At 38.7% G+C, this 23,045-nt stretch overlaps 2 protein-coding genes across 2 annotated transcripts; both read right to left on the reverse strand.

The window, feature by feature from the left end:
* Positions 1 to 1,079: 1,079 nt before the first annotated feature.
* LOC146489470 (carbonic anhydrase 2-like) lies at positions 1,080 to 13,403 on the reverse strand. The gene is made up of 8 exons (XM_085111650.1): positions 13,296 to 13,403; positions 13,072 to 13,133; positions 12,513 to 12,539; positions 9,075 to 9,397; positions 8,666 to 8,758; positions 6,817 to 6,886; positions 2,243 to 2,412; positions 1,080 to 1,426 (listed from the first exon to the last, which is right to left on the reverse strand). Exons 2-8 carry the CDS (start codon positions 13,124 to 13,126, stop codon positions 1,319 to 1,321), a joined length of 846 nt encoding a protein of 281 aa, XP_084967776.1. The 5' UTR covers positions 13,127 to 13,133; positions 13,296 to 13,403; the 3' UTR covers positions 1,080 to 1,318.
* Positions 13,404 to 18,221: 4,818 nt separating this feature from the next.
* Positions 18,222 to 22,998, reverse strand: LOC146489471 (uncharacterized). The gene is made up of 2 exons (XM_085108973.1): positions 22,984 to 22,998; positions 18,222 to 20,143 (listed from the first exon to the last, which is right to left on the reverse strand). Exon 2 carries the CDS (start codon positions 20,125 to 20,127, stop codon positions 18,460 to 18,462), a length of 1,668 nt encoding a protein of 555 aa, XP_084965099.1. The 5' UTR covers positions 20,128 to 20,143; positions 22,984 to 22,998; the 3' UTR covers positions 18,222 to 18,459.
* Between the last annotated feature and the right edge of the window lie 47 nt (positions 22,999 to 23,045).

Below are 23,045 nucleotides of genomic sequence, written 5' to 3' on the forward strand. Positions count from 1 at the left end.
CATTTTATGATTAAACATGTTTAAAGTAAAGTACGGTCAACAAATTTTAGATGAAGGAAGAAAAACTTCTCATCGCAGTATTCAGCTTTCGGTTTTCGGACACTGAAAAAAAGGGCTACGATATGACTGGCAAGAAAAAAGTTATTGGAGAGTAATTTTAGAGCCCTTCCACGCGACCGATCTAAGTCGAAGTGATTTGTAGGCACTGCCAGGATGCTAAAAATAATAAAAATCCCGACAGGGAAAGAGTTTGACGAGCACGGAAGACAATGAGCACTTGGCTGCAAATACGATGTTAAATTTCCCGGCGCCGCCATTTTGGATTTCAGTCATGACGTCATATGGTTGCTGCTATGGTCTGTAAGCAGAAGTTCTTTTGTGTGGAACAATTGAGCAACCGTATTACGTCACGAAATCCAAGATGGCGGCGTTCGGGAAATTTAAAATGAAAAATAGGCGATAATCAAATTCTGTTTTGTCCGACACAGAAATCCATGATTTCCATGTTTTCCAACGAAATTTGAGATTAGATTGTATTTTCAACAATTTAACAAGACTGGAAGTTTCATTTAACAAGTCCAGGAGATTCAGCAGAGGATGTATGCTTAAGAAGATTGTAGATTACTTTTGCTGCTCTACAGTGGAGCCTTTCGATGGAGTGAAAAATATGTGAATCGTTACCGGCGCTCCATATGATTAAGCCATAACTAATCGATGGCAAGACAACTTTGGAGTAAAATTGCTCTAAAATAATCCTAGGTAAACACTTTGATCTTTTGGCAGATCTAATTTCTTTTGGCAAACCTGTTTTTAAGCTCATTTTTGTGTCCGGGACCCAGATAATTTATTATCTTAAGTTAATCCGAGTAGCCGTGTTTTATTCAGCCATGCAAAGGTGGAGCTCCCAATACAGACAGTTGTTTTTAGGCCAGGAGATTTGAATCGACTAATCGGAATTGCCTCACTTTTCCCGCGACTGTAACATCAAACGTAAGTTGACTCCTAACCTGCGAACAGGCTTCCCTCGAGCCCGGGAAGCCGCCTGTCCACAGGCTAGTTGACTCCCTGGCAGTGGTGAAGATATACAGATGTTGAATACCAAAAAGGTAAGGTAGGATACAACAAGCTAAAGTATTTAAATTATAGAAATACTCAATGTCCAAACAGTCAACTAGCTCCAAATGCAGTTTTTTTAGTGCTGCTAGCCTGTTACAATGCTCTTGAGAATAACATCGTCAAATGAAATATATTTAGACTCACAAATGTACCAAAAATAACAGTAGTAATATGACTTCATGTCGCCTGAGTACTGCTGACTCTATTCGGGATGTACAGACACAGTGCGGCCGTTCAGTGGTTGAGTTGGGCGGAAGTTGCCACAAAGCGAGTGTTTCTCGTGGTTTTTAAGTTTTCTCAGAGCCTTTAACTGAAAGAGACAAATACAAAAAATTGAAAAAAAAAAATCATTTCTTTGCATGAGGGATGTTGTTTCTATTTTTCTGTCCTATGTGAAATATCACAAAACCTGCAAGGGGTAATTTGAACAAGACAGTTTTACAGGTTTAGGAAAAGTGTAGTTACAAGAATTATAACAAACTGGACACATAGTGGACCAGGATTGATGAATCAGAAAAGCCTCAACTCCAGACCACCAGACATTAAATTACGATATCTGTAACCGTCCTCCTTCATTTTCTATTTTGCACTCTTGGGAAAATATTCTTGTCATTGTTCTCCTACTGTTTGGGTAAACGGGAGCCAAGAGGCGTGCAATGATGTTGTAGCCGTCCCTCCCATTAGGATATTATTTTCATTTTTTTTTTCCCTTCCTGTTACAACATTTTAAGGAGATTTCCCACGTGATAGAGTCACATTAAAAACTTTATCTCTATTTGTACGGTTACGTTTGCTGATTTAGTGGAATAGAATTATTTCCTGCGCTCATTCAACACATAAACTAAGAGACAATAGATTGTTTTAATCCACGCGCTAGGAACCCTTGGGAAATCTCAGCGAGAGAGGTGGGCTCGATTTCCGCTCCCTCGGGTCCGGCTTACCTCACCCTTCTTCCGGGCTGAGCGTGGGCTCATTTCCCGAACAGCGGCTGGTAATGGAGCCTAAGCGAGAGGTCCACTTCCAAAACTATCGCATGTTTTGAGCGAGTCGGCCTTAAGGGATAAGCAAAATAAAAGCAACACAAAGTTTTACTGAATGACAAGCCAGCCAAGACAGGCATTCCTACCATGTCTGTACCAACATCAACGGGATTTTTGAGCACAATCCAGCTGACAGATTGGTAGCAGGGTGGAGTGGTTAGAGATCCTTTGTACGAGTAGAAAGACGCCTTAGACAAATCTGCTAACTCAGGCACCAATTTGAACAAACCCAAGTCACTCACTCCGACCGAACTACCTGTGAAACGAAATTTGAGAAATAGTTGAATTTATTACTGCATATCTTCTTGTCCTTGAGTTCAGACTGAGTAGAAAGACGCCTTAGACAAATCTGCCAACTCAGCCATCATTTTGTAAAGCAACCACTTGTCCGCTGGGACACTACTACCTGCTAATTAAAGCAAAATTTCTAATTAAGGAATTTGGAAGTACATGCGTATAATTTTAGTATCGTTCAGAATTACTTACGAGGACTCATGAGTCTCTTGGCGTGAATAAGATTTGATGGTGATAATAACGATGATGATAACGATAAAGGGAATAGCTGGCTTACATGTACAGCATGTCTAAAGGTGACATATGCAAGCCCAACTTCATTTTCTTTTCGCGCCAAAATTTGGAATCCAAAATGAAGGACGACTTAGGAAGAAAATTAGGACGATATGTTGCTGCTATTATTATTATTATTGTTAAGAAGAAGAAGAAGAAGAAGAAGAAGAAGAAGAAGAAGAAGAAGAAGAAGAAGAAGAAGAAGAAGAAGAAGAAGAAGAAGAAGAAGGGGGGAACGACAAAAGGAAGTGAATCCACCAGCGGCGAATCGAACTGCTGGAAGAACTTGTCGTAAGGAAAATCGATATTCCACCATTAGTCTCAGCAGAGCGTTCGTTTAATTCTGTGGCTCTTTGGCTCTTTCCGCCATTTTGAAAACAGAATGTGGGCAAACGTACGCTGAAAAGTTCTGACCACTTTTCTTTTTTGTACTTGTGTTTGTGCCTGCGACACCTTGTCACCCCTGTTTCAGGCTTCGTGGAGGCAACGAGGCAATAGGGAAGAAACAGTTGATGCTATCTTAAGTGCGATTGACGACAAGAAAATTACCGCCGTTATATGATATGAGCAAGGCTTTCGTCACAATAAATCATGGCATTTTGCTCAATAATAATAAATAATAATAATGATGATGATGATGATGATGATGATGATGATGATGATGATGATGATGATGATGATGATGATGATGATGATAATAATAATAATAATAATAATAATAATAATAGTAATAATAATAAACTGCTGGATATAGGAGTCTCGCCATCAAACATTGCTTGGTTCACCAGCTATCTATCCGACAGACGACAAGTTGTACGCGTAAATTGAGTTGTCTGATCCTCTACCAGTTGTATCCGGCCTGCCACAAGGAAGTATTCTCGGACCCATTTTATTCAGTATTTACGTAAACGATTTACCACATACCTCCCGGTCCTGTCTTACTGAAAGTTAGGTGGATCGATGACACCAAACTTTACATTTCCTTCCCAACCCACAACTGTGTTAAGGCTGTTTCTGATATGAATGATGACCTTCTAAGAATTTGAAACTAACTGGTGCTTCGAAAACCGTCTTCCCGTAAATCCAGAAAAAACTAAGCTTATAGTTTATGAAAGTCGGCAAAGGTTACAAAATCTCGCGGATATCCGTCTGCCCCTTTTAGGTAAAGAACTAACGCCGGTGCACGTCGTTCAAGACCTTGGCATGACTTTTGACTCGAGGCTTACTTTTCACGTGCATATTATTAAAACTGTTTCTTCCTGCTTCTCAAGTTTAGCTCAAATCAATCGTGTCGAGCACGTGTTCAATAGATCGACTTTAATCACAATAATTAACACTCTAGTGTTTAGTAAATTGTTTTATTGCTCTTCCGTCTGGTCCAATGCAGCGAACACTAATCTTCTCAAGCTCCAAGCGGTCCAGAACTTCACAGCTCGGATTATCTGCGGTACCAGAAAATTTGATCACGTTACTCCACTGCTAAAAGAACTTCGTTGGCTCCCTGTTAAATCACAGCTATATCTCCGTGACGCCGTGCTTGCTTTCAAGTGTATGACTGGCTCCGCTCCCACTTACCTCTCATCGAAGTTTCAAACACGTGATGAAGTAAGCGATCGCACGACTAGAAGCTCTCAACGTTTGCAAATCCCCCTATTTTAATCTAGATCTGGACAAAGGACATCCTATTACCGTATAGTAAGTCTGTGGAACAGTTTGGACAATTCCTTTAAACTCTGCAACTCTGTTCTTATTTTTGAGCGTAAACTTCGAGCCATTAAAGTCATTAAAGTTTGTATTGTATAACCGTCAAAAACAGAGTAAATTAACGAATGGATTAGCATTTGATCAAATATACTGTTTCAATTAAAGAGATTTCATTGACGTGATAACTTGATTGGGCTTTTACTTTAAGTAGAAGAGCACAAAACGCGTCATCAGAATGGAATAAAAAACAAAACAAAAACAAAAACAAAAAACAAAACAGCCAGGTTAGTTATATATAATTAAGACATCGCATTGCATAATTAAATGTACCTTCATGATCCACATAATTTCCTCCCAAATGTGGAAGGGTGAACGCGTAGAAAGTGAGGAGTGTGGAAATTTAGAAGAGTGAAGTTTGGACGAGTAGCGCTGTGGAAACTTGGACGTGTGGCAGTGTGGCAGTTTGCAAGTGTGGCATTCCATTCTGATGACGCGTTCTGTACTCTTCTACCCGAAATAAAAGCGGTGTGCGACAAATGCAGACTGCAGACTTGCAGACCTGCAGACTTGCAGACTTGCAGACCTGCAGACCTGCAGACCTGCAGACTTACAGACTCAACATACTGGCCTTTCCCAATTCATTTTACAAATAACATTGTGCAACCTCCGCCATTCAACATCACGCGCTGTCCGCTTGGTACTGCTTTCACGATTGTCCTTGAGGAACAAAATTCGTACGTGCGCCAATTTTGAGAAAACATTGACGGTCTGTATTAAATGAGCAATTGTAATTAAACCGATTGTGACATTCACATGAAAAATCCAAGTATGTACACCCATCGGGTAAACTCGCCAACGACAAAGGCCTGTTGGATTGAATTTATCGGGTATCGAACGCCTGGCAAGAACGAAATAGCTGCACAGCGTTATTCACAAGATGTTAATCAGGCTTTGCCGATATTTTGATTGGTTATTGAGATATTCGAGTGTAAAGTTAGAATAGCAAAAAAATTATGTAGACGTGTTGCTCAAGTGGTCGCCATGCAAAAGTTAGTTTGAATTTCAAAATTCCCGTGCGAGATTTTTGCTCGTAAAATTTCGTAAGCAACACATGCCACAGGGGATTATATCACCTCGTAATGCCGCGAGCCAGATAATCAGCAACACTCCATGGAATCAACAACGCTACATGTAGCACATAACTCTCTTTAAATTCCAAAGTCGCGAAAATCCAGAAGTCTTCAGGTCTGCAAGTCTGCAGTCTGCAGGTCTGCAGGTCTGCAAGTCTGCAGGTCTGCAAGTCTGCAAGTCTGCAAGTCTGGAAGTCTGAAGTCTGCAGGTCTGCAAGTGTGCAAGTGTGCAAGTGTGCAAGTGTGCAAGTCTGCAAGTCTGCAGGTCTGCAAGTCTGCAGTCTGCAGGTCTGCAGGTCTGCAGGTCTGCAGGTCTGCAGGTCTGCAGGTCTGCAAGTCTGCAGGTCTGCAAGTCTGCAGGTCTGCAAGTCTGCAAGTCTGCAAGTCTGTAAGTCTGCAAGTCTGCAGGTCTGCAAGTCTGCAAGTCTGCAAGTCTGCAGGTCTGCAAGTCTGTAGTCTCCAGGTCTGCAAGTCTGCAAGTCTGCAGTCTGCATTTGTCGCACACCGAAGTAAAAGCCCTTGATTGAAGTGTGTATCTTATTCCGAAAAAGAGGTACTCCTCGTCCTACTGATAAAACCTGTAACCGATGAAATATAAATAAAAACTTAACCGTACCAGGGTGGAAAGCGGATAGGTTGCTAAGAAAAGTGGATTATTTTCACCCGCCCACATGCACTTCTATAATGACTGCCATACGGTCCGCGCGTCTGAAATTTAAATCAACCAATCAGAGATAAGAACAGGATCTAAACTAAATGTTCATTTGTCACTGACGTCTGCGGTCTTTGATTGGTTGTGCCGAACAAGAGAAATTAGATGAAGTCTACATAGAAGGGTTTGGAAAATGTTAGCCTTACGCGAAATATTATTTCATTTAGTCGACAATGAAGTGTTACTTTTTGAGTAGAGGCATTGGATGACGTATGAAAACTGACGAAACAGGTGGACATAGCAGACGTTTTTGTTAGCTGAGAACACAAGCCGATACGTGAAAAAAAGCAAATGGTTCATTGTCATGAATCCAAACTTTGGCTTTGTCGGTGAAAAAAAGAAAAGCGAATTCTCGTTGTCGTTGGTTCAGTGACAATAGCGTGAAATGACAGACATTTTGCTCTGTGGTGCCAAATATCATTTACGCCATGGTGCTTGGATACTTTCTTAACTGTAACCATTTGGTCTTGTTTTCATGACTTTGAAAAAATAGGGAAATTGATTCACCCTTGGTAGAATTCGTCTGGCAAATGTTGGTCTACATTACCTGCCTTCTGTATCTTTATAATCTGAGAACAAAGACGAGTTGCAAAACGAGAATTTCGCTTTGCTTTTTTCTGTAAAGAAAATAACAGTGGAAAGTTAACAAGCAAGGGAAACAGATCATGTTTTTACCTGTCAGCTAGCTCGGTAATACACGCATGTCCTTTACAACGAGATCAGAAGAGAACTTCAGTCTCAAAGTTGCCATTAATGTCGTTGTACGCGAAGTTTGCTGACTGGGGTTTGCTTCGCTTATTCACACAACCCGACGATCTACATTTAAGGACGTTGCCTACTATTGTTACTGCGTATACGTTCTGTGCATCTCGAGATACTCGGGTTTCCTACGGGTGGTGCCTACTAATACAGGAATATTTTTGCGCGGCTTAAAACTATACGGACAAAGCAGAACTTACCAAATGCCTTTTGTGTCTCAAAAGAAAATTGGGGGTAGCCATGCATTTTTCAGAGAAAATTAAGCTTCAATTTAGGAAAAAATCCCATACATTGCTTTATATTTTGGCGCTTTTTAGAGATATTGTTGCTTAATCTCTGAAAAATGCGTGGTTACCCCCAATTTTCTTTTTGGATTCCAATAGGCCTTGCTAAGATCTGCTTTTCCCGCATAGTCATAAACCGCACAAAAATACTTCGGTATTAGTAGGCACCGTCCTTAATCAAACTTGCAATCTGATTGTCTGCGCAAGGGTGATTTAATTTGTCATATACTGCTTGCCCTTGAAATAAGCCATTTCTGTCGAATTCTTTCCAGAACAGATCGGTGATAAGGTTATGCTATGACGGTTACACGGCTCACTGTCGGCTTATGTCAAACTTTGATAGCGGATGGCGAGAGGTAAATCAGCTGATTAAAATCTCGAGCTCCTGGTTTGCCTTTTGACTCAGTGTTAAACAGGTTGCAGTTAAACTGCAAACCATTCAAACACTGTTAGTCCATTCATTATCTCTCTGTTCAAACCATCCAACCCATAAATACAATATGATTTAATCTGATATTAACCTACTTACTTACCCCCTGTTAGAAGAGGGTGGGTGGCTTGGCTATTCCTTATCCATTTTTTTAATATTTTAAAAGACAGTTTTTATTATTCCCAAAATTCCTAAAAGATCCAAACATCAAGTTTGTTATAGGGCGTTTTCAGTTGAGTGTTCAAAAAGCAAAGTAACTACTCTGACCAATCACAACACACGTAGACAGCGCCGGCGATAAATCAATCAAAACTAAAAACAAAGTCATGTAACCCGACGCCAAGCGCGGGAAAACGTGTGCGAACACGTAACGATTGGTTTTGTGTTGGCTAGCTGATTGGTTGAAAAACGTGGCGCCAATTTTATTGGCCAATAACAGAAAGTCAGTAGTAAAGCAAATCCAAAGCAAAAGCGAATATAATTACTTTCCACACTCAATTGAAAACCGCTCTTTCTTATCTTCATAACTGATTTTTTCGCTAGTCATCTCTTATCCTTACAATTATTTTACCAATTATCCCTTAAGTCTCTAAAACTCCTATCAGGAGCCCAAAACTACGTCGTATTCAAGCAGTGTAGAATATCATTTGAATTACAGTTAAGAATCCAAACCGCACTCTGCTTGACTCTTATGCCATTTACCTCTCAAATTTAAGATTTATTCATGGACCGATTTAGTGCTATTTTGACTAGGTTTCCCAGAGCTTTATTAAATTACATTCAACGCATTTTCAAGTGCGTCGAATATTCCGAACATTAACGCGCATGCCATTTCAAAAGAAACTGCAGCTTATTGTGATGTTAGTTTTTTTAAAGCTGAGATGAGAAAAAACTTGAGAAAAACTGACAAAACATTTTCATACCTGAGAGAATACACCAATAACAGCCAGGCCATCCGGCTTGTCAGCGGCAGTGCTGAAATCATGGTACTTTGTGTTGAAAGTCACCAAATGGAGCTACCAAAGAAAGGAGCAAAAAGCGGATATCAAGTCTACTACGCTAGGAAATGTTTGTACAACTAGAAAGTAAACGATTCTTGTACGAAGTGCTATTGTGGCATCGAAACGCTAATAATTAAAATAGTACGCGGAGGAGAAGCCTTTAGTTAACTCGAGTTTATTTTTGTTTTATGATCATATTGTAATGCGCAATTAAAAATTTATATTGATAATTGCGCAATATAAATTAATAAAATTATTATTATTATTATTCTATTCTACTTATAGTCGACTCAATAATCGGTAATTGATGAAAACTTTAGTCCTTCCTTACCTCTCCGGATTTTGGGTCACCGTCCACGGTGTGTTCGGATCCCTCGTCGTCATCACAGTGAAGCTGCTCAAGCTTATACACACTTTCCCCCAGGGGACCCCCTGTCAGTGACGCCGTTCCCTTGGGTTTGTCGATTTTCAATGTAGGAGCATGGCCATTGTTGGTTAGTGTTCCACTGACTTTCCCGTTTTTGTTATCAGCAGTAAAGCTTAATCCTTGCAGATTTGATTCCTCTTTAACAGTGCTGGTGTCAATGTTTATTGGAGACTGGACAGTCTCAGAGCAATGGGCTGACACTTTGTTCCAATCCTTTGGACCATACACTAACACAAACAGAGAATTTTCTTACTTTAGTATCCCTGTCAGTAAAGTTAAAAATTCATTTTAAGTTGATAAAGAACAGACTTTCTGTAGATAGCTTTGCTGTTCACCCTGTTTTTGCAACCGCCTCAGAAGCAAACCCTTTCTTATTACACACTATAACTGAACTTGTATTGGCGGATTTTTTTGGTAACTTTGTATGTGGTCGAGCCCGCCAAGTCGATGAAAAGTTGCAAACAAACACATTCAATGTGAAAGAAATGTGATGTTATGTTTTAAACCTGGGGCCAGTTGTTCAAAGCCCGATTTAGCTAATCCTGGATTAATGTGAACTTTGATTCAAGTTGAATTACTAATCGGTGGAGATTCTTCCAAAAGATTTTTGGCCTTCAGTTTTGACTAAGACTTTTCTTTACCTTTAGCTTGAAATTATGCTTTAAAACCACTTTTAAAGAGCGAGATGAAAACCTCGATTAACTTTTAATCCTAGATTAGCGTTAATCGGCTTTCGAACAACCTGGCCCTGGTAAATAAATGATCGATGTATTTTTTCAGTCAGTGACTCAGGCCTACCTCAGTAAAAGGAAATCCGAGTTTTCCCAACAGGAGTCGAACTATGCCTAGCTCCCGCGAGTCTCCTGCAGCACAGAGAAGGTCATAGGTTCGAGTCCTGCTGGGAGAACTCAGATTTCCTTTCCAAGAATGGTTAGGAAGACCTCAAATAAAAAAATTAAAATCTTACTATTTATATTAGTATACTGCAGAACCCGGCTAACTCGAACCCCCAAGTGAAACAAAAAATAGCTGGAGCTAGCGGGGTCGGTGTTGAATTTCAAGTATCCCAGCTGTTAATCGTTAATAAAATATCGTCGTTTTATCGTTCTCTCACAAAATCACGAGTTCCTTTGGTGCAATAAGTTTGTTTTGTAAGAGCCTTTTGATAAGAATGTTTAGTTTGGGGATTTTAGCCAAAATTTCAAGAACATATCAAAGACAAACCAAAGCCTGAGATCGACTGAGGTATAGTTAAAGACGTTATGTTTCCATACAGGTACGTTATCAATAAAGATCAAACTGAGATCTCGACACTATGTTCTGGAATTTTGAGGTTAACCGACCGAAGTTTTTAAAATAGAGTTCGAGTTATTGGGGGAGGGGAATTTTAGCCAAGGGGAGGTAAAATTAGTTCGAGTTAGCGAGGAGCTCGAGTTAATCGAGTTCGAAAGTTAGATTTACGGGATATCAGATTTTTGTTCGAGTTAACCGAGTTTGAGTTTTAAAATACGTTCCTACTGTACTTTTTTTCCCGATTTTTCCTTACCTATATTACCATATAAAAACACACGTTAACTGCAATCATAAGTTTTCGTGTCACTTGCGCATGCAGAAGTCCCATCAGACATCCAGGAAAAATTTCTCACTTGTCACCAAACAGTTTTCTTTTGATTTTTTTTTTAAAACGTCGACAAGTGAAAGCACTGGGTCCATGAGGCGTCCATCTTTACTCAGCCATTTGTATAATTATATTCGGACCACCCAGGGCTGAGTTGCTCGAAGCATGGTTAGCGCTAACCATTGGTTAAGAGGTATTAAAACCTATAGGTTGTTATGGTATTTAACCCGGGTTAGCGCTAACCATGCTTCGAGCAACTGGGCCCAGGAGAATAAATACTGAATACTCGATCTCGTTAGGGATCGGTACATCTAATACACCACATCTGTGCAACAAAGACTCGTTTTCCAAAGGGAAGAAAGTTCTTCGAAAGCCTCTTAAGATAGTGGCGGGGATCGGTGAAATCGCTGTCAGTTCAGTTGTTTTTTCTCACTAACATGCAGTTTCTGAGAAACTCAGAACAGACTTGTTCCTCGAATCAGGACCCAATGATTTACTTTCTTCATTTGTGTCCGGGAACAATACGGAAAACTATGAGCATAATCTCACTGGGGCTTGAAAAGGCAATACTCGGTTACTCCTCCTCTGTCTGTCTGTCTGTCTGTCTGTCTGTCTGTCAGTCTGTCTGCCTGTCTGTCTGTCTGTTTGTCTATCTACCTAAAACTTGTCACTTAAAAAAATGTCCAGGAAAACTTGCTGTTCGTTCAGAGAAACACGTTTTGCTCGTTTTTGGAAGGAGACTTGATTTTTCGTACACACCAGAAGATAAAACTTGTCAAGAAAAACTTGCATTGCTCAGCGCGAAGAACCAGCCTTCGTCTGCTGGTCATATGAATCGTAAAAACAAGAAGCGAATGTTGTATTTGTCTAAAGTGACATTCTGGGAGCATTTTTAAAACGACCTAATTCCAGTATTTCCGTGGAGATGACTTAGTGTACTGTTCTCAAAACACTCCCGAATTTGACAGCGTTGTAAGTGATGCTATTAAGCGCGCGCTAGGGTTGTGGTACGCAAATACGGCGGTCGATAAAGTGATCCCTCAATTTCACATGAAATGGATTGTAAAGTTAAGTTTTGATCCTAAATAACTAAGTTTCTCGTTTCTGGACTCTTTTTCTTTTCTTTCCGAGCAAAAAAAAAAAATCATTCACCAAGACCTTTCGCATGCTTTCATCTTTGCCATGAAACCCAAATAAAACCACGCATGCGCATTTGACCAAAAAATTGCGACTGGTTGTTTTCGTGGAAATGAACTGTTTTCTAAGGAACCGTTCATTAGAATTCCCTGAAATTTGGCATGAAAATAGTTCCTTAAAAGCGTAACTCGCGTACAAAGAGAAACCTAAATCTAACAGAGGGTATCTTCACAAAACATTAAAATGCAAAATCAATATTTGCAGGAGATCTCTCTGTCAAAATTACATGAAAATAGGGCAACTGTGTCAGTGTTTTGTGAGTTGTTCTGGATACAAAAAATGGAAAAAATCTAATGAGTACATTTTCTAAAAATAAAGGAAACCTACTATTTATGGACGTTTAATAGTTCGCTGCGTTGCCATGGAAACGGTACTTAGCTCAACAAGACGTACGAAAATACATTCTTTCTTAGTTGGTCTTACACCATACCAATTTTGGGCGTCCAGAAATACATAGTTTCGAAAAAACGTCTTCTAACACCTGTACACTAAAAAACTGTATTCGGCCACCTTAAATGTACATTTACCGGATTCCTCGTATTTCCACTGCACTCCTGAAAAAGGAAAAAGCAAACTGTTAAAACAAAGACAAAAAGTTTATCCAGTTTTATATTCGTAGATTGTAGTTTAACAATTATTCCTCGAGCATGGAGCGGGTTGCCGGATGACAGATATCCAAGCCAAGCGTAGCGCAGAGTTGGTTAATATCGTCTCATTATCCAATGGTCCAGTTTTCGTTAAAAAAGTATTTTAGATTTGTTACTAAGAACAATTTATCAACCTGTTATAACTGGCGGCAGTAGGCGCAGGTGTGTGTTGCTATATTGAAAAGTACTTTAGACTCAATTTAGTACGAAAGTTACCGGTAAATCTGACTTTTCGAGATGAGTTTTAGCGTCAAGAAATTCCGCAACGATGAACATTTCAGGATGTGGCTAAACTCTAAATTTGCTTTCATTTAGTTTTACGCACCCAATAAAAATAAAACAGCTGAATTCTCTTGATTTGATTGTTTTGAAGGGTCCTCTGTTTTTGAACAAATTGAAATAATGGGAGAAGCTAATTTTAACTAAAGCAAAGCCTTACCTTTTGAAGATAAAGCAAAAGCCATGAGACAAAAATATATCACAGCACGAAACATCTCCAACCTGCCGTGTGATATGAAAAATGAGAACATGTAACTATTTCAATTAAAACACAGTAGTTTATAAAACACAAGATTATGTTGGTGAATTGCTTGGCCTTAAGTTTCGCAGAGTAGAAAGTTAAGGGGCGAGTCAAGAGAAAGGTTTCAGTAATGACATGCTTACCCTTCCGTCGATTTGTCGGAGAAACTGTTCGCCGGTCAGAACATTAAAGGCACTCCCTGGAGAGGGTGAAAGAAACCTTCGAGATTGAGCCAATGAGGTAATTTAAATTCCATGGTGCGTCAATTATGAATGAGGGTATGTGAGGGTGGCAAATAGAAATATATTTGCCACGTTGAGAAATGCAGGCTTGCAGCGTAGGCCTAAATAAAGTGTGATGCGAGCACACCAGTCTTATACCTTATCCCACCCTCACAAGTAGAGAATTAAGGGGGGACTTAACCTAAATTTGAATGAAATTTGAAGTGGTTTTAAGAAGGGATAGAAGAAAGAAAATGATTTTTGGAACACTAACAGAAAGTTGATACCCACGCAAGAGCACCCCAGGTTGCTAATGGACTAACTTGGTATCCGTCTATTAATTATTAACTACAAATTCTTATTTTAAAACTTCACTAATTCTTCAATATTTCTTATTTCTCTTAATTTAACCAATCCTTCTAGAAAAACTATCTCCTCCCAAATATACCCAAAAATCACCCCAAAATTCACAAAACATCCCACAACATAGATTTACGGGATGAACACAGAGTTTTTGGATCGCTTGAAACGTGAACGAGATATTTCCATTAAAGCCATGTAAAGTGCGGTAAAATGGCGTTTACGTTAAGTCCTCTCTTAAGACGAACATTTTCAAGAAATCCTTGATGTAATCGACATCAACCTAAAAGATGCTAAGAAATCCACGAATTCAACACTTCTGCCAGAGTTGCAAATGAACACAGTAATTTTATGACGTTTTAGGACGAAAACAAGCCTCGCACCACAATGAGGCTGCGCCTCGTGCACATCTAAGAAAATGTGTCCCACATGGGAGAAAAAGACGATGAGGGCTGATTTGAGTTTTTCTACCCTTATCCAGTCCGTAGAGCTGACTTGTTTCCAAATCAGTGAGGGGTTAGTGTTCATCATATTTAGTTATCGTGACAACAAAGGAAGTTTAGTGGAGGGAAATACAGTAAATTAGCGAAAATCATCATCATCATCATCATCATCATCATCATCATCGTCATCATCGTCTTCATCATATATTTGCCTTAGTAAAAGAAGAAAACATTCAAATTACAAGTCAAGGTGATGGCGAAGGGATCTCAAGAAACCACCCGGCTTATAAGAGGGGCCACCTCGGCTGTCATTAATAAATAGAAAATATGGTGCTACGTAAGTGCGACTTGGTCAATTCATGATTTTACAAATAAAATCTCCAACATATTTCAGCCCATAAAGGTAAAATGAAAAAAAAAAAAACTTCATCAGTAGGAAGAGAGACACTGTTTAATAGAGTGTTCTGTCGAGGCACTATTGGATGATAGTTGCCCGCGGAAATTTTACGTTCCTAAAAGAAATATCTTTGCTTCTCAGGTTTCTTAGCTATCCCCGGATGGACACTATGCACTGATAGTGTCTCTCCACGGATAAACAAACGTGAGCTATACCAGGCTGTTTGATAGTTTATCTGGCTTGACATTTTCTCTTTCGTTGGGCGTGTGTTTTAAGAAAATCAAATTTCCGAGGGGAACCATCTACTAAAAGCCCTTCGACATAGCCATAATGTCTTTGATACGCCAGCAAAATAAATTATGTATCACAAGCACAACTATTTTTTACAACACTGTAAATATATTCAGAAATAGAGGGAGTGTTCTTAATCAACTGGGCCAGGTTGTTCGAAAGCCGATTAACGCTAATCCACGATCAGAACGGTTAATCGAGGCTTTCATCGCCCTCGTTAAAAATGGTTTTAAAGGTTAATTTCTAGCTAAAGGTAAAAATATACTAAGTAAAAATTGAGGGTCAAAAATCTTTTGGAAGAATCTTTATTGATTAACAATTAAACTCAAGTCAAAGTTTGCATTAATCCAGGACTAGCCTAATCGGGCTTTGAAAAACCGGGCCCTGGACCATTACTGCGATTGGTTAGAGACAGTCATTTTTCAAGTTTTGCAGGCGTATCTGATCAATGCTTAGCTTTCTCATTAATTTTTTCGTTGACGCTTGTCCATTTTTATCAGAGTGTTAGTAACGCCTTATGTGACCACTAATTTTCTTACTTGTTTCCTAACGTCCATGTACCTACAAATAGCGAAATCATTTCTGAATTGAACCATTCCACAAAATGTTTGTTTAGAGCGTCGCGATATCTCATATCGAAGGTCTATACATTATAAAAGAAACGTCGTGCGCCGCTCCTGGTTGGACGAAATAAAAACGAACATATAGAAACTGAAATATCGACTCAGGCCCACCAATGACTGTATGACGAGAAATCGGGAAGAAGTGCTGGCCCGATGAGCGCGATCACGTAGAAAAATCACTATCAGCTCGGCCGGAATCCTCGCTATGGGGGTAAAGATTTTGCTATGTGGCTGCACGGTGAAGTTGATAATCAGTGAGTTTAACAGATGTGAATTTAAAATATTATAAAATTGACGCTGTTAAGAGAGTTTAAACAGGGTCAATTTTATTATATTTAAATTGACATTTATTAACTACGCTGCGCAGTATTACAATCTTTATTACACAAGTTTAACGGATGTCCCGAAGCCTGGTTTACACACTCGACATTGGTTTGTGCGTTTGTGTCACCTTGGCCTTATGTCGTTATTTCGCTAGTGTGAACCAGCGAACCTTACTTCAAGGGATCGTCATCTAATAAGCCGTTATGACTTCTAGGAGGAGACCGGAGGATTCCTTGACTGTATTTATCTAAATAAAATAATTTTATTTTTCTAAAAAACTTAATAATTAAGGAAGTGAAAATAAACGATAAAAACGAACAACGTTTCGGTGTCGTCATGACGCCATTATCAATTTCGGAGTAATTGAAATAAAGTCAATATCAGAAATAGTTCACCAAAATTGACATAATTGATCTGAATATGTAAATGTCACGCAAATAGTTTTGGTTGAATTAAGTCCGATTGGACATTGAGAGCTGGTAAACTAAACAATCGAACTTATTCATGCACTTCTTAGGGGCCAACCATTTTACTTTGAGGGGAGGGGGTGGGTGATTTGGTATGGGCATGAATTTTTTTTTCAACCCCTTAATTCACAATGATTTTTCTTCCTTGGGGTATGTGCGTGCAGGATATTTTTTTCTCCTTCGAACATTCTGCATGAAATTTTTTTTTTGAGGATAGGTTGGTATAAAGTCTATAAAGGCATCCATTATAAATCAAATTATAAAGGATCTCGAAAAGAATCTTTGAACAAATGTATTAATTTTTATCTATTAAAGAGTTTTCGACTGACCTTTATAATACAGTACATGTGGGTGGCATGGTGGTGTAGTGGTCAGCACGTTGGACTTTCGATCCGACTTTTATAGATAGGGAGATAGGAGGGTCGGTGGTTGAAGGCCTGATCTACATTCCATCGTGTTGTTTCCTTTTTTAAAATAGACAAGAAACTTTACTGCGTGCTAAAAGGGGGTTGACAGACCTGCACGACTCCCACTGTGTGTCCGCTGTTTTGATAAAAGCCTTTTCAGTTTTGCTTTTACCAGCATGTCTTTAAGCGATTTTCCTTTTTTATAAGAGATTCTTCCCGTTTGATCAAAATGTGATGGGTCCGCTCTGCTTAATGGCGTTTATCTTCGTCGTGAGGGGGAATTCTCATATATACTGAATGGAGGGTTTCTTACTGATCATTCTGAGTCGTCAGGATTAGTTTTTAATATGCCATGGTGTATGTTAGCTCTGTGGCATTTGTTAAGGTTTATCGGCTCGGATTAACTGCAAGATTTCAGGTAGCGCTAATTAAATTTTATCTGTGAACCGGCACAGGATCCGTGGATTTCTTTACTCGTGAATATTGTATATCGCTGCGGAAAGATTGTAACTGCCGCAGGATGTTTGTTTATCACGGACATGAGTGTCTAATGAGATCCTCGTCTTCACAAAGCTTATCATTGTTGTCTCTCGCTTTCGAGAGCTATAGCTTGTTGCGCTGTCTTTTAGCTCTCAGTTGGTGCTTATCTAAAAAACAGCTATTAATTGCTGACATGTACCTTCATTATTTTGTGGCTTAGCTCGCATCTGAAGCAGATATGTAAAGCTAAGACAGACATCTGTCTATTGAGTCTCTGAGATGCTAGTGAAACTTCTTCTGGCGATTGTCTAATGTTGTTTCTCATGCAAGACTGCAGTTTCGATTCTCTTGGAATCTCATCAGTTGCTGTGTATCTCGTCGACACGGGCAACGCTCAAATGTTTTAGCCGTATTTATATCGCTTAGCGGATCATAAATGCGCCTTTGTTTTAACAGTTTGCTGATACAAAAGTTCAATGTGTCAGCCCAGGGAACATCTTGCCAGAATATTTTCTCCAGCCCACTGTACGTGCGTGAATTTTTTTTGGGACGATGGTCTTGTGCACGAATTTTTTTCTTACGCATATGTACTTGCAGGATATTTTTTTCCAAAATCACCCACCCCCGCCCCTCAAAGTAAAATGGTTGGCCCCTTAAGGACAGAAAAATATCTGTCAAGGTCTTTTGAGACTTTACGGTGTTTGTTAAGAAGATGTTTGCCAATAGAAGAAGATTGTTTTTTATGCTCGACCACGCACTGGTGTAAAGAATGGTGTAAGAATGAGTCAATCTTCTTAGTCAGAAGATTGACACAGTCATCCAACAGATTTTTGTTAGTAACAAAATCCAGCAAGAGCTAAAAATACAAGAGGGAAAACCGCCTATTGTAAAGCAGCATTGTGTTGTTTAAAAATTTCAATGTGACTCGTGCGATGCAAGTTATGTAGGCATGCCTAAATGTATACCCTTTCTGTTCTTAAGAACTGCACGACTACATTCGACTGTTTAGTTTACGAAACGTTGCTAATTAAAGAGTTAACATGGTGGGGATATACATTAATTCTATAACTAGAAATATTTTTATTTGGTTTACAGGTACATAGATGTAGCTAGGTCTATAAACAGAGGGCTTACAAACAGCACTTTACAGTATTATGAGCAACGAAATGCAACAAATGATATTTAAATCCTTACTGAAAAAACTGACTACGAACTGAAAGGTTTACCAGCATTGAAACACGAAAAATTAATGGTCCTTTACCAGAGCTCAATGGATGAGAGCCGTGAAGCAACATTAACATATAGCGTTCTTAATTTTCTGAAGCTCATTCAACACAAACTTTGATTCATTGCGTGCAAGGATTTCTTTCTCTGCAGCATTATAAAGTTCGGGAGTTTTATATTTCATTACAGCAAATGGCCACAGAATGCTGGAAATTTCTTTTGTTTTCAGAGTAGAGAAATCCAGTTTTAATGTGGCAGCTTCCAAAAATTCCCAAATTGCTCTGCTTCCTGTCTTGGTATTGGCAAAGCCTGTAAGTAACTGTTTGATGTGCATGTACTTCCAATGAGATTCCTTGCGTCGAAGAAACTCCCCTTCAATTGCCTGAAAAACTTTGTCATTTGTGATTCTAATTCTTCCAAAGCACCAAGCATATTCACATAACACTTTCCTTCTAACATTTTGAATGTCAATGGACAAAAATTCCAAAGCAGCCTTCTCATTAAAGTCAAAATAACTCTTTTTCTTTGCCACTGCAAAAGACCACAAGATTTGCAGAAGATACTTATGAAAGTTATCCAGGCCACGGACTAAAATTTCATCCTTGACAATGTCGTAAACCTTGGCATTATGCACGCCCACTTTTGAAAAGCACCACACCAAGTTGGAAAGGTCGCTGTTTTGGAATCCCTGCACACCATGTGACACAAGCTCTCTATCAAATTGATGAAAAAGTTGTTGAAAACTTCTGTCAGACTTGCAGTTTGCAAATGCCCACAATACTAAGAAGACTTTCATGTCACAAAAGTTCTTTAGGCCTTTCCGCATGACTTCTTGTTCTGTGTGGGAATAGAGTTTGACAGCCTCAACACCTTTCTTTGCAAAAGAGAAAATCAACTGAGACAGCTCGTCATCCTTGAAAGATGACATATCCCTCAAATAAATATCCTCACGATACAACTCAAACAATTTTGAGGATCCATTCCCGGATTTTGAAAAAGCCCATAGGCTTCCTACACTTTCATCATTTCTGAAATCAGAGATCTGTATCTCGCCAGATAACATTGAATTCTCAACTTTTCTCCACAACTGGCTTTTCTTCAAGTTTAAGGCAGCAAGTCCAGTCAAAATCTGATTTATTGTACCAGCATCAAAAGCAGTCATGTCTCTGGACAGAATCTCTTCTACACAGGTGTTAACCAGAACACGCTCCTTGCCAGGACCTACTCCAAGTTTTCCAAGTGACCACATGACGTCTGCAAGATCTTTTTCACGGCTCTCAGAAATATTCTTTGATATTTGATCAAGCATGTTCAAAAACAGACTTCCCTCTCCTCCTTGACTTTTATCTGAATTTAAGAAAGCTCTTTGCTGTTGATCTTTTTGTACCACTTTGGTAAGCTGGTACAAAACAGCTACTCTGTTTCTTTGAACCATAGGAGCAGTATTTTGGAAATTCTTGTACGTTTCAAGCAGCCCAGGGACGGTTGTCATGGCAGCCATCACCTCCCTTAATGCGGCCTCTTCTAAGTGACCAGCATTATTTGATGTTTGAGTGAAGAGGTTATTATCCCAATGAGCTGAGTTATTATGAAAATAACGTTTTGGTGAAACACTTGAGGGTGATGCCGGCAGCAACACAGAGGAAGTACAAACACGTGGCAGTAACAAATTACGAAATGACCATCCTTCTAAGGCTGATGTGCTTCTTACAAGACGTGCTAAGCTTACTCTGTACATGATGCTTGTTTCAAACCTAAAGAAGAAAAATGACTGTCAGAAGCTGTAAAATCTTTAGAAGCAGCAATCACATTAAGCACTCAGTATCCTACCATTTATTATCTTTTTGGATCTATAGGACTGATACCTTATGTGTTTTTATTTTGTTTTGCGGGATGTGGGGGTGGGGGAGTGGGGAGGGGAGTTTGAAGGAATACTGAGGGGATTTCTCTAATCATTATGCAAAAGGAACATTATTTTGTCTTGCTTTGATATGATTTTTAAATATAAAAATTAAAGAGTGCAAAGTTAAGCTAGTTTTGTAAAATCACCATCCTTCTCAGAAATGTAATAAACAATCCGCCTCAATTTGTATTATTCCCATAGAAGATGAACAGATGACAATAAAATATACATAAAATAACATATAAGTAAAATGCGGATGAAATATTAACTAGACGAAAAAACCATCCCAGCTGTGAAAGGAAAGCTAAAAACATACAGCCTTAAAAAAAAAAAAAGAAAAAAAAAGAAAAAGAAAGGAAAATCAGCCTGGGAGAGATATATGAGCTACTGGTTACATTTTGTGGGAAAACACATTTGCAGGTAAAGTACCAGGAATAGCTTTGATTTGTACTGGTACAAAATTTGCATGGATCCAGGCTGTACCAGTATAAGAGCAAACTGTAAGTAAAATTTTTTTTAAGCATCGCTAGTACATGTACATGAAAATTATAATGAAAAGCTTGTAAATTTGTAACAATCCTGTAATTTCTATCAATATTGCTCGCGAATCCCTTTTGTTCTGTACATTCACTTATTTGTTTATTACTTTTTTAAGTTTTATTTTAGTTGCTGCTGTTGCTTTGTAAACTTTGTTAATTTGTAAAAACCAAATTTCTTTGCATTTAGTTTAGTAAAGTCATATCTACCCGCCCTGACTAGCTTTAGCTATTTGCCGGTAGGTATACACCTAACTTGTAACTCTCTGTTTTTAATAAAGTGTTGTTGTTTTGTATATCTTTTGTCATTGATTTTACATTTTACAACTTTTATGTTGTCATTTTTTTGGCATATGTAATGTGCTTTTTTTTGTATAAAAAAGGTTAGCTATCAGGTGATCTGTCTTATTGGGCTTTTGCTCTTTTACAGATCATTTCTATAGCCCTTGTCATACTTTCTTTTTATTCTTATTATGCCATTAAATTGAAGTAAATAAATAACTAACTAACTAAATAAATAAATAAATAAATAAATAAATAAATAAATAAATAAATAAATAAATAACTAAATAAATAAATAAATAAATAAATAAATAAATAAATAAATAAATAAATATATATATAAATAAATAAAATACAGCAAGGTTTTCACACCAGATCTAACATTGGTACAGAAAAAAAACTGTACCTGCTTCTGAGGAAAGTATGACATGGACAGGCAGTCTAGATAGCAGGTACTGTGTAAACAGAAAACCCATCCATGCAAATTTTGTTAGAGCAGTTTTCAATAGACCGTATTCGTATTCTCGGTATTGAACTGGAACTAGCTTGCACACGAGGCTTATGCGGGGAAATCATTTCACATGCAAATAGTTTCTAATATATTCCCCCGCAAGAGCCTCCATTGCAAGCTCGATCCAGTTCAATACCGAGAATACGAATATGGTCTATTGAGCGTGGAAAGTAATTTTGCGTTTGCTTTGGTTTTGCTTCACTAGACACTATGATTGGTTGGCAAAGTTTGTGCCATTTTTTCAACCAACGAAAAGCCAAACTAATCAACCGTGCTTGGTCGCAACGCGTTTTCCTGCACTTGACGCAGGTTACATGTGTTTGTTTTGAGTTTTTATTGGCTGATTGTGTTTTTTACTTCTGTTGTGATCGGCCAAAGAAATTACTTTGGTTTTGGTTTTACAACACGCAGTTGAGAACTGCTCTACGTATCTTGATAGATTTCTGTGCAAAGTAAACAATTAGCCCCAGGGGAGGTGTGATGGGGTTGATATAAATCAGAGAGAGAATGATTAAAGATGTGAACGTATACCTGCCAACTTTTTCAGAGTCAAACGTGTGAGATTTTTGTCTTGTCATGACCGGGATTTTTGAAAACATCAGAGCCACTTCCGAAGATTTTAGATGATTTTCTGAAGACTTCTGACCGTTTCAGTAAATGTCTGATATTCTGACGACCTTTGAACACTTACGGTTCAAATGGATTTTAGACCTTTGAAAGCTTTTGCGATTGTTATAAAGAGAAAAGAAACAATACATAACAAATCTGAAATGAAATGAAGTTTTTTAGAACAATTCGTCTGGATTTGTGTAGTCAGGCGTGCGAAATTGTCCTTGATGCGTGAGATTGATGTCTTCAGTCCGCAGGCGTGAGACTAAAGCATAATGTGTGAGAGTTGGCAGGTATATGAAGGTATGTTTCTGGAAATAAGCAAGTGTGGAATGAGGTGGTATTTCTGGTGTCTAGTATAGAAAAAGGTTGCAAGATGCAGCCAAACATGCCCACCACCACCATCCCCAGAAACATAGCATAACTACAAAGCTCAGTTAAGCTACAATACACGCTATTGCTAAGTGTTTTTCGGTCTTGTTGATCTAATTTAGTCCTCGGCTGGTTGGTTTTCAATTATTTAATATTCAAGCATGATTCTGCAGTTTAAAATGCTTTAAATCTAATTTCTTACATAAGAGCTTAACACGTGTATTGGCTTAAGCTTTATATCAAAGTGTGGATTTGGATGGCATGTTGTTGGTTTCGATCCACGTGGTTTTGAGTGAACAGCGAATTGCCTTACCAGAATTAAAACATGCAGTCACAGCCAAACTAATTTGTTCTGTAAGCAAGGAAACAAATTAAACGTACCTCTACTTGATCAGTCGTGTTTTGTCTCTTTCAATTACCCATGATGCTTGCAGCCTCCTTGC

The sequence above is a fragment of the Pavona decussata genome, unplaced genomic scaffold (genome assembly GCF_977016875.1).
Source record: "Pavona decussata unplaced genomic scaffold, jaPavDecu1.1 SCAFFOLD_6, whole genome shotgun sequence".
NCBI lineage: Eukaryota > Metazoa > Cnidaria > Anthozoa > Scleractinia > Agariciidae > Pavona > Pavona decussata.

Excerpts from the sequence above, each read along its gene's own strand:
- LOC146489470 (XM_085111650.1), bottom strand. The coding sequence starts at position 13,126 with ATGTTTCGTGCTGTGATATATTTTTGTCTCATGGCTTTTGCTTTATCT. Across the intron at positions 6,887-8,665 it reads TTATTGGTGTATTCTCTCAG|AAAAAAGCAAAGCGAAATTC; the intron begins GTATGAAAATGT and ends TTTTCTTTACAG. Across the intron at positions 1,427-2,242 it reads TTGATGTTGGTACAGACATG|TTAAAGGCTCTGAGAAAACT; the intron begins GTAGGAATGCCT and ends TGTCTCTTTCAG.
- LOC146489471 (XM_085108973.1), bottom strand. The coding sequence starts at position 20,127 with ATGTACAGAGTAAGCTTAGCACGTCTTGTAAGAAGCACATCAGCCTTA.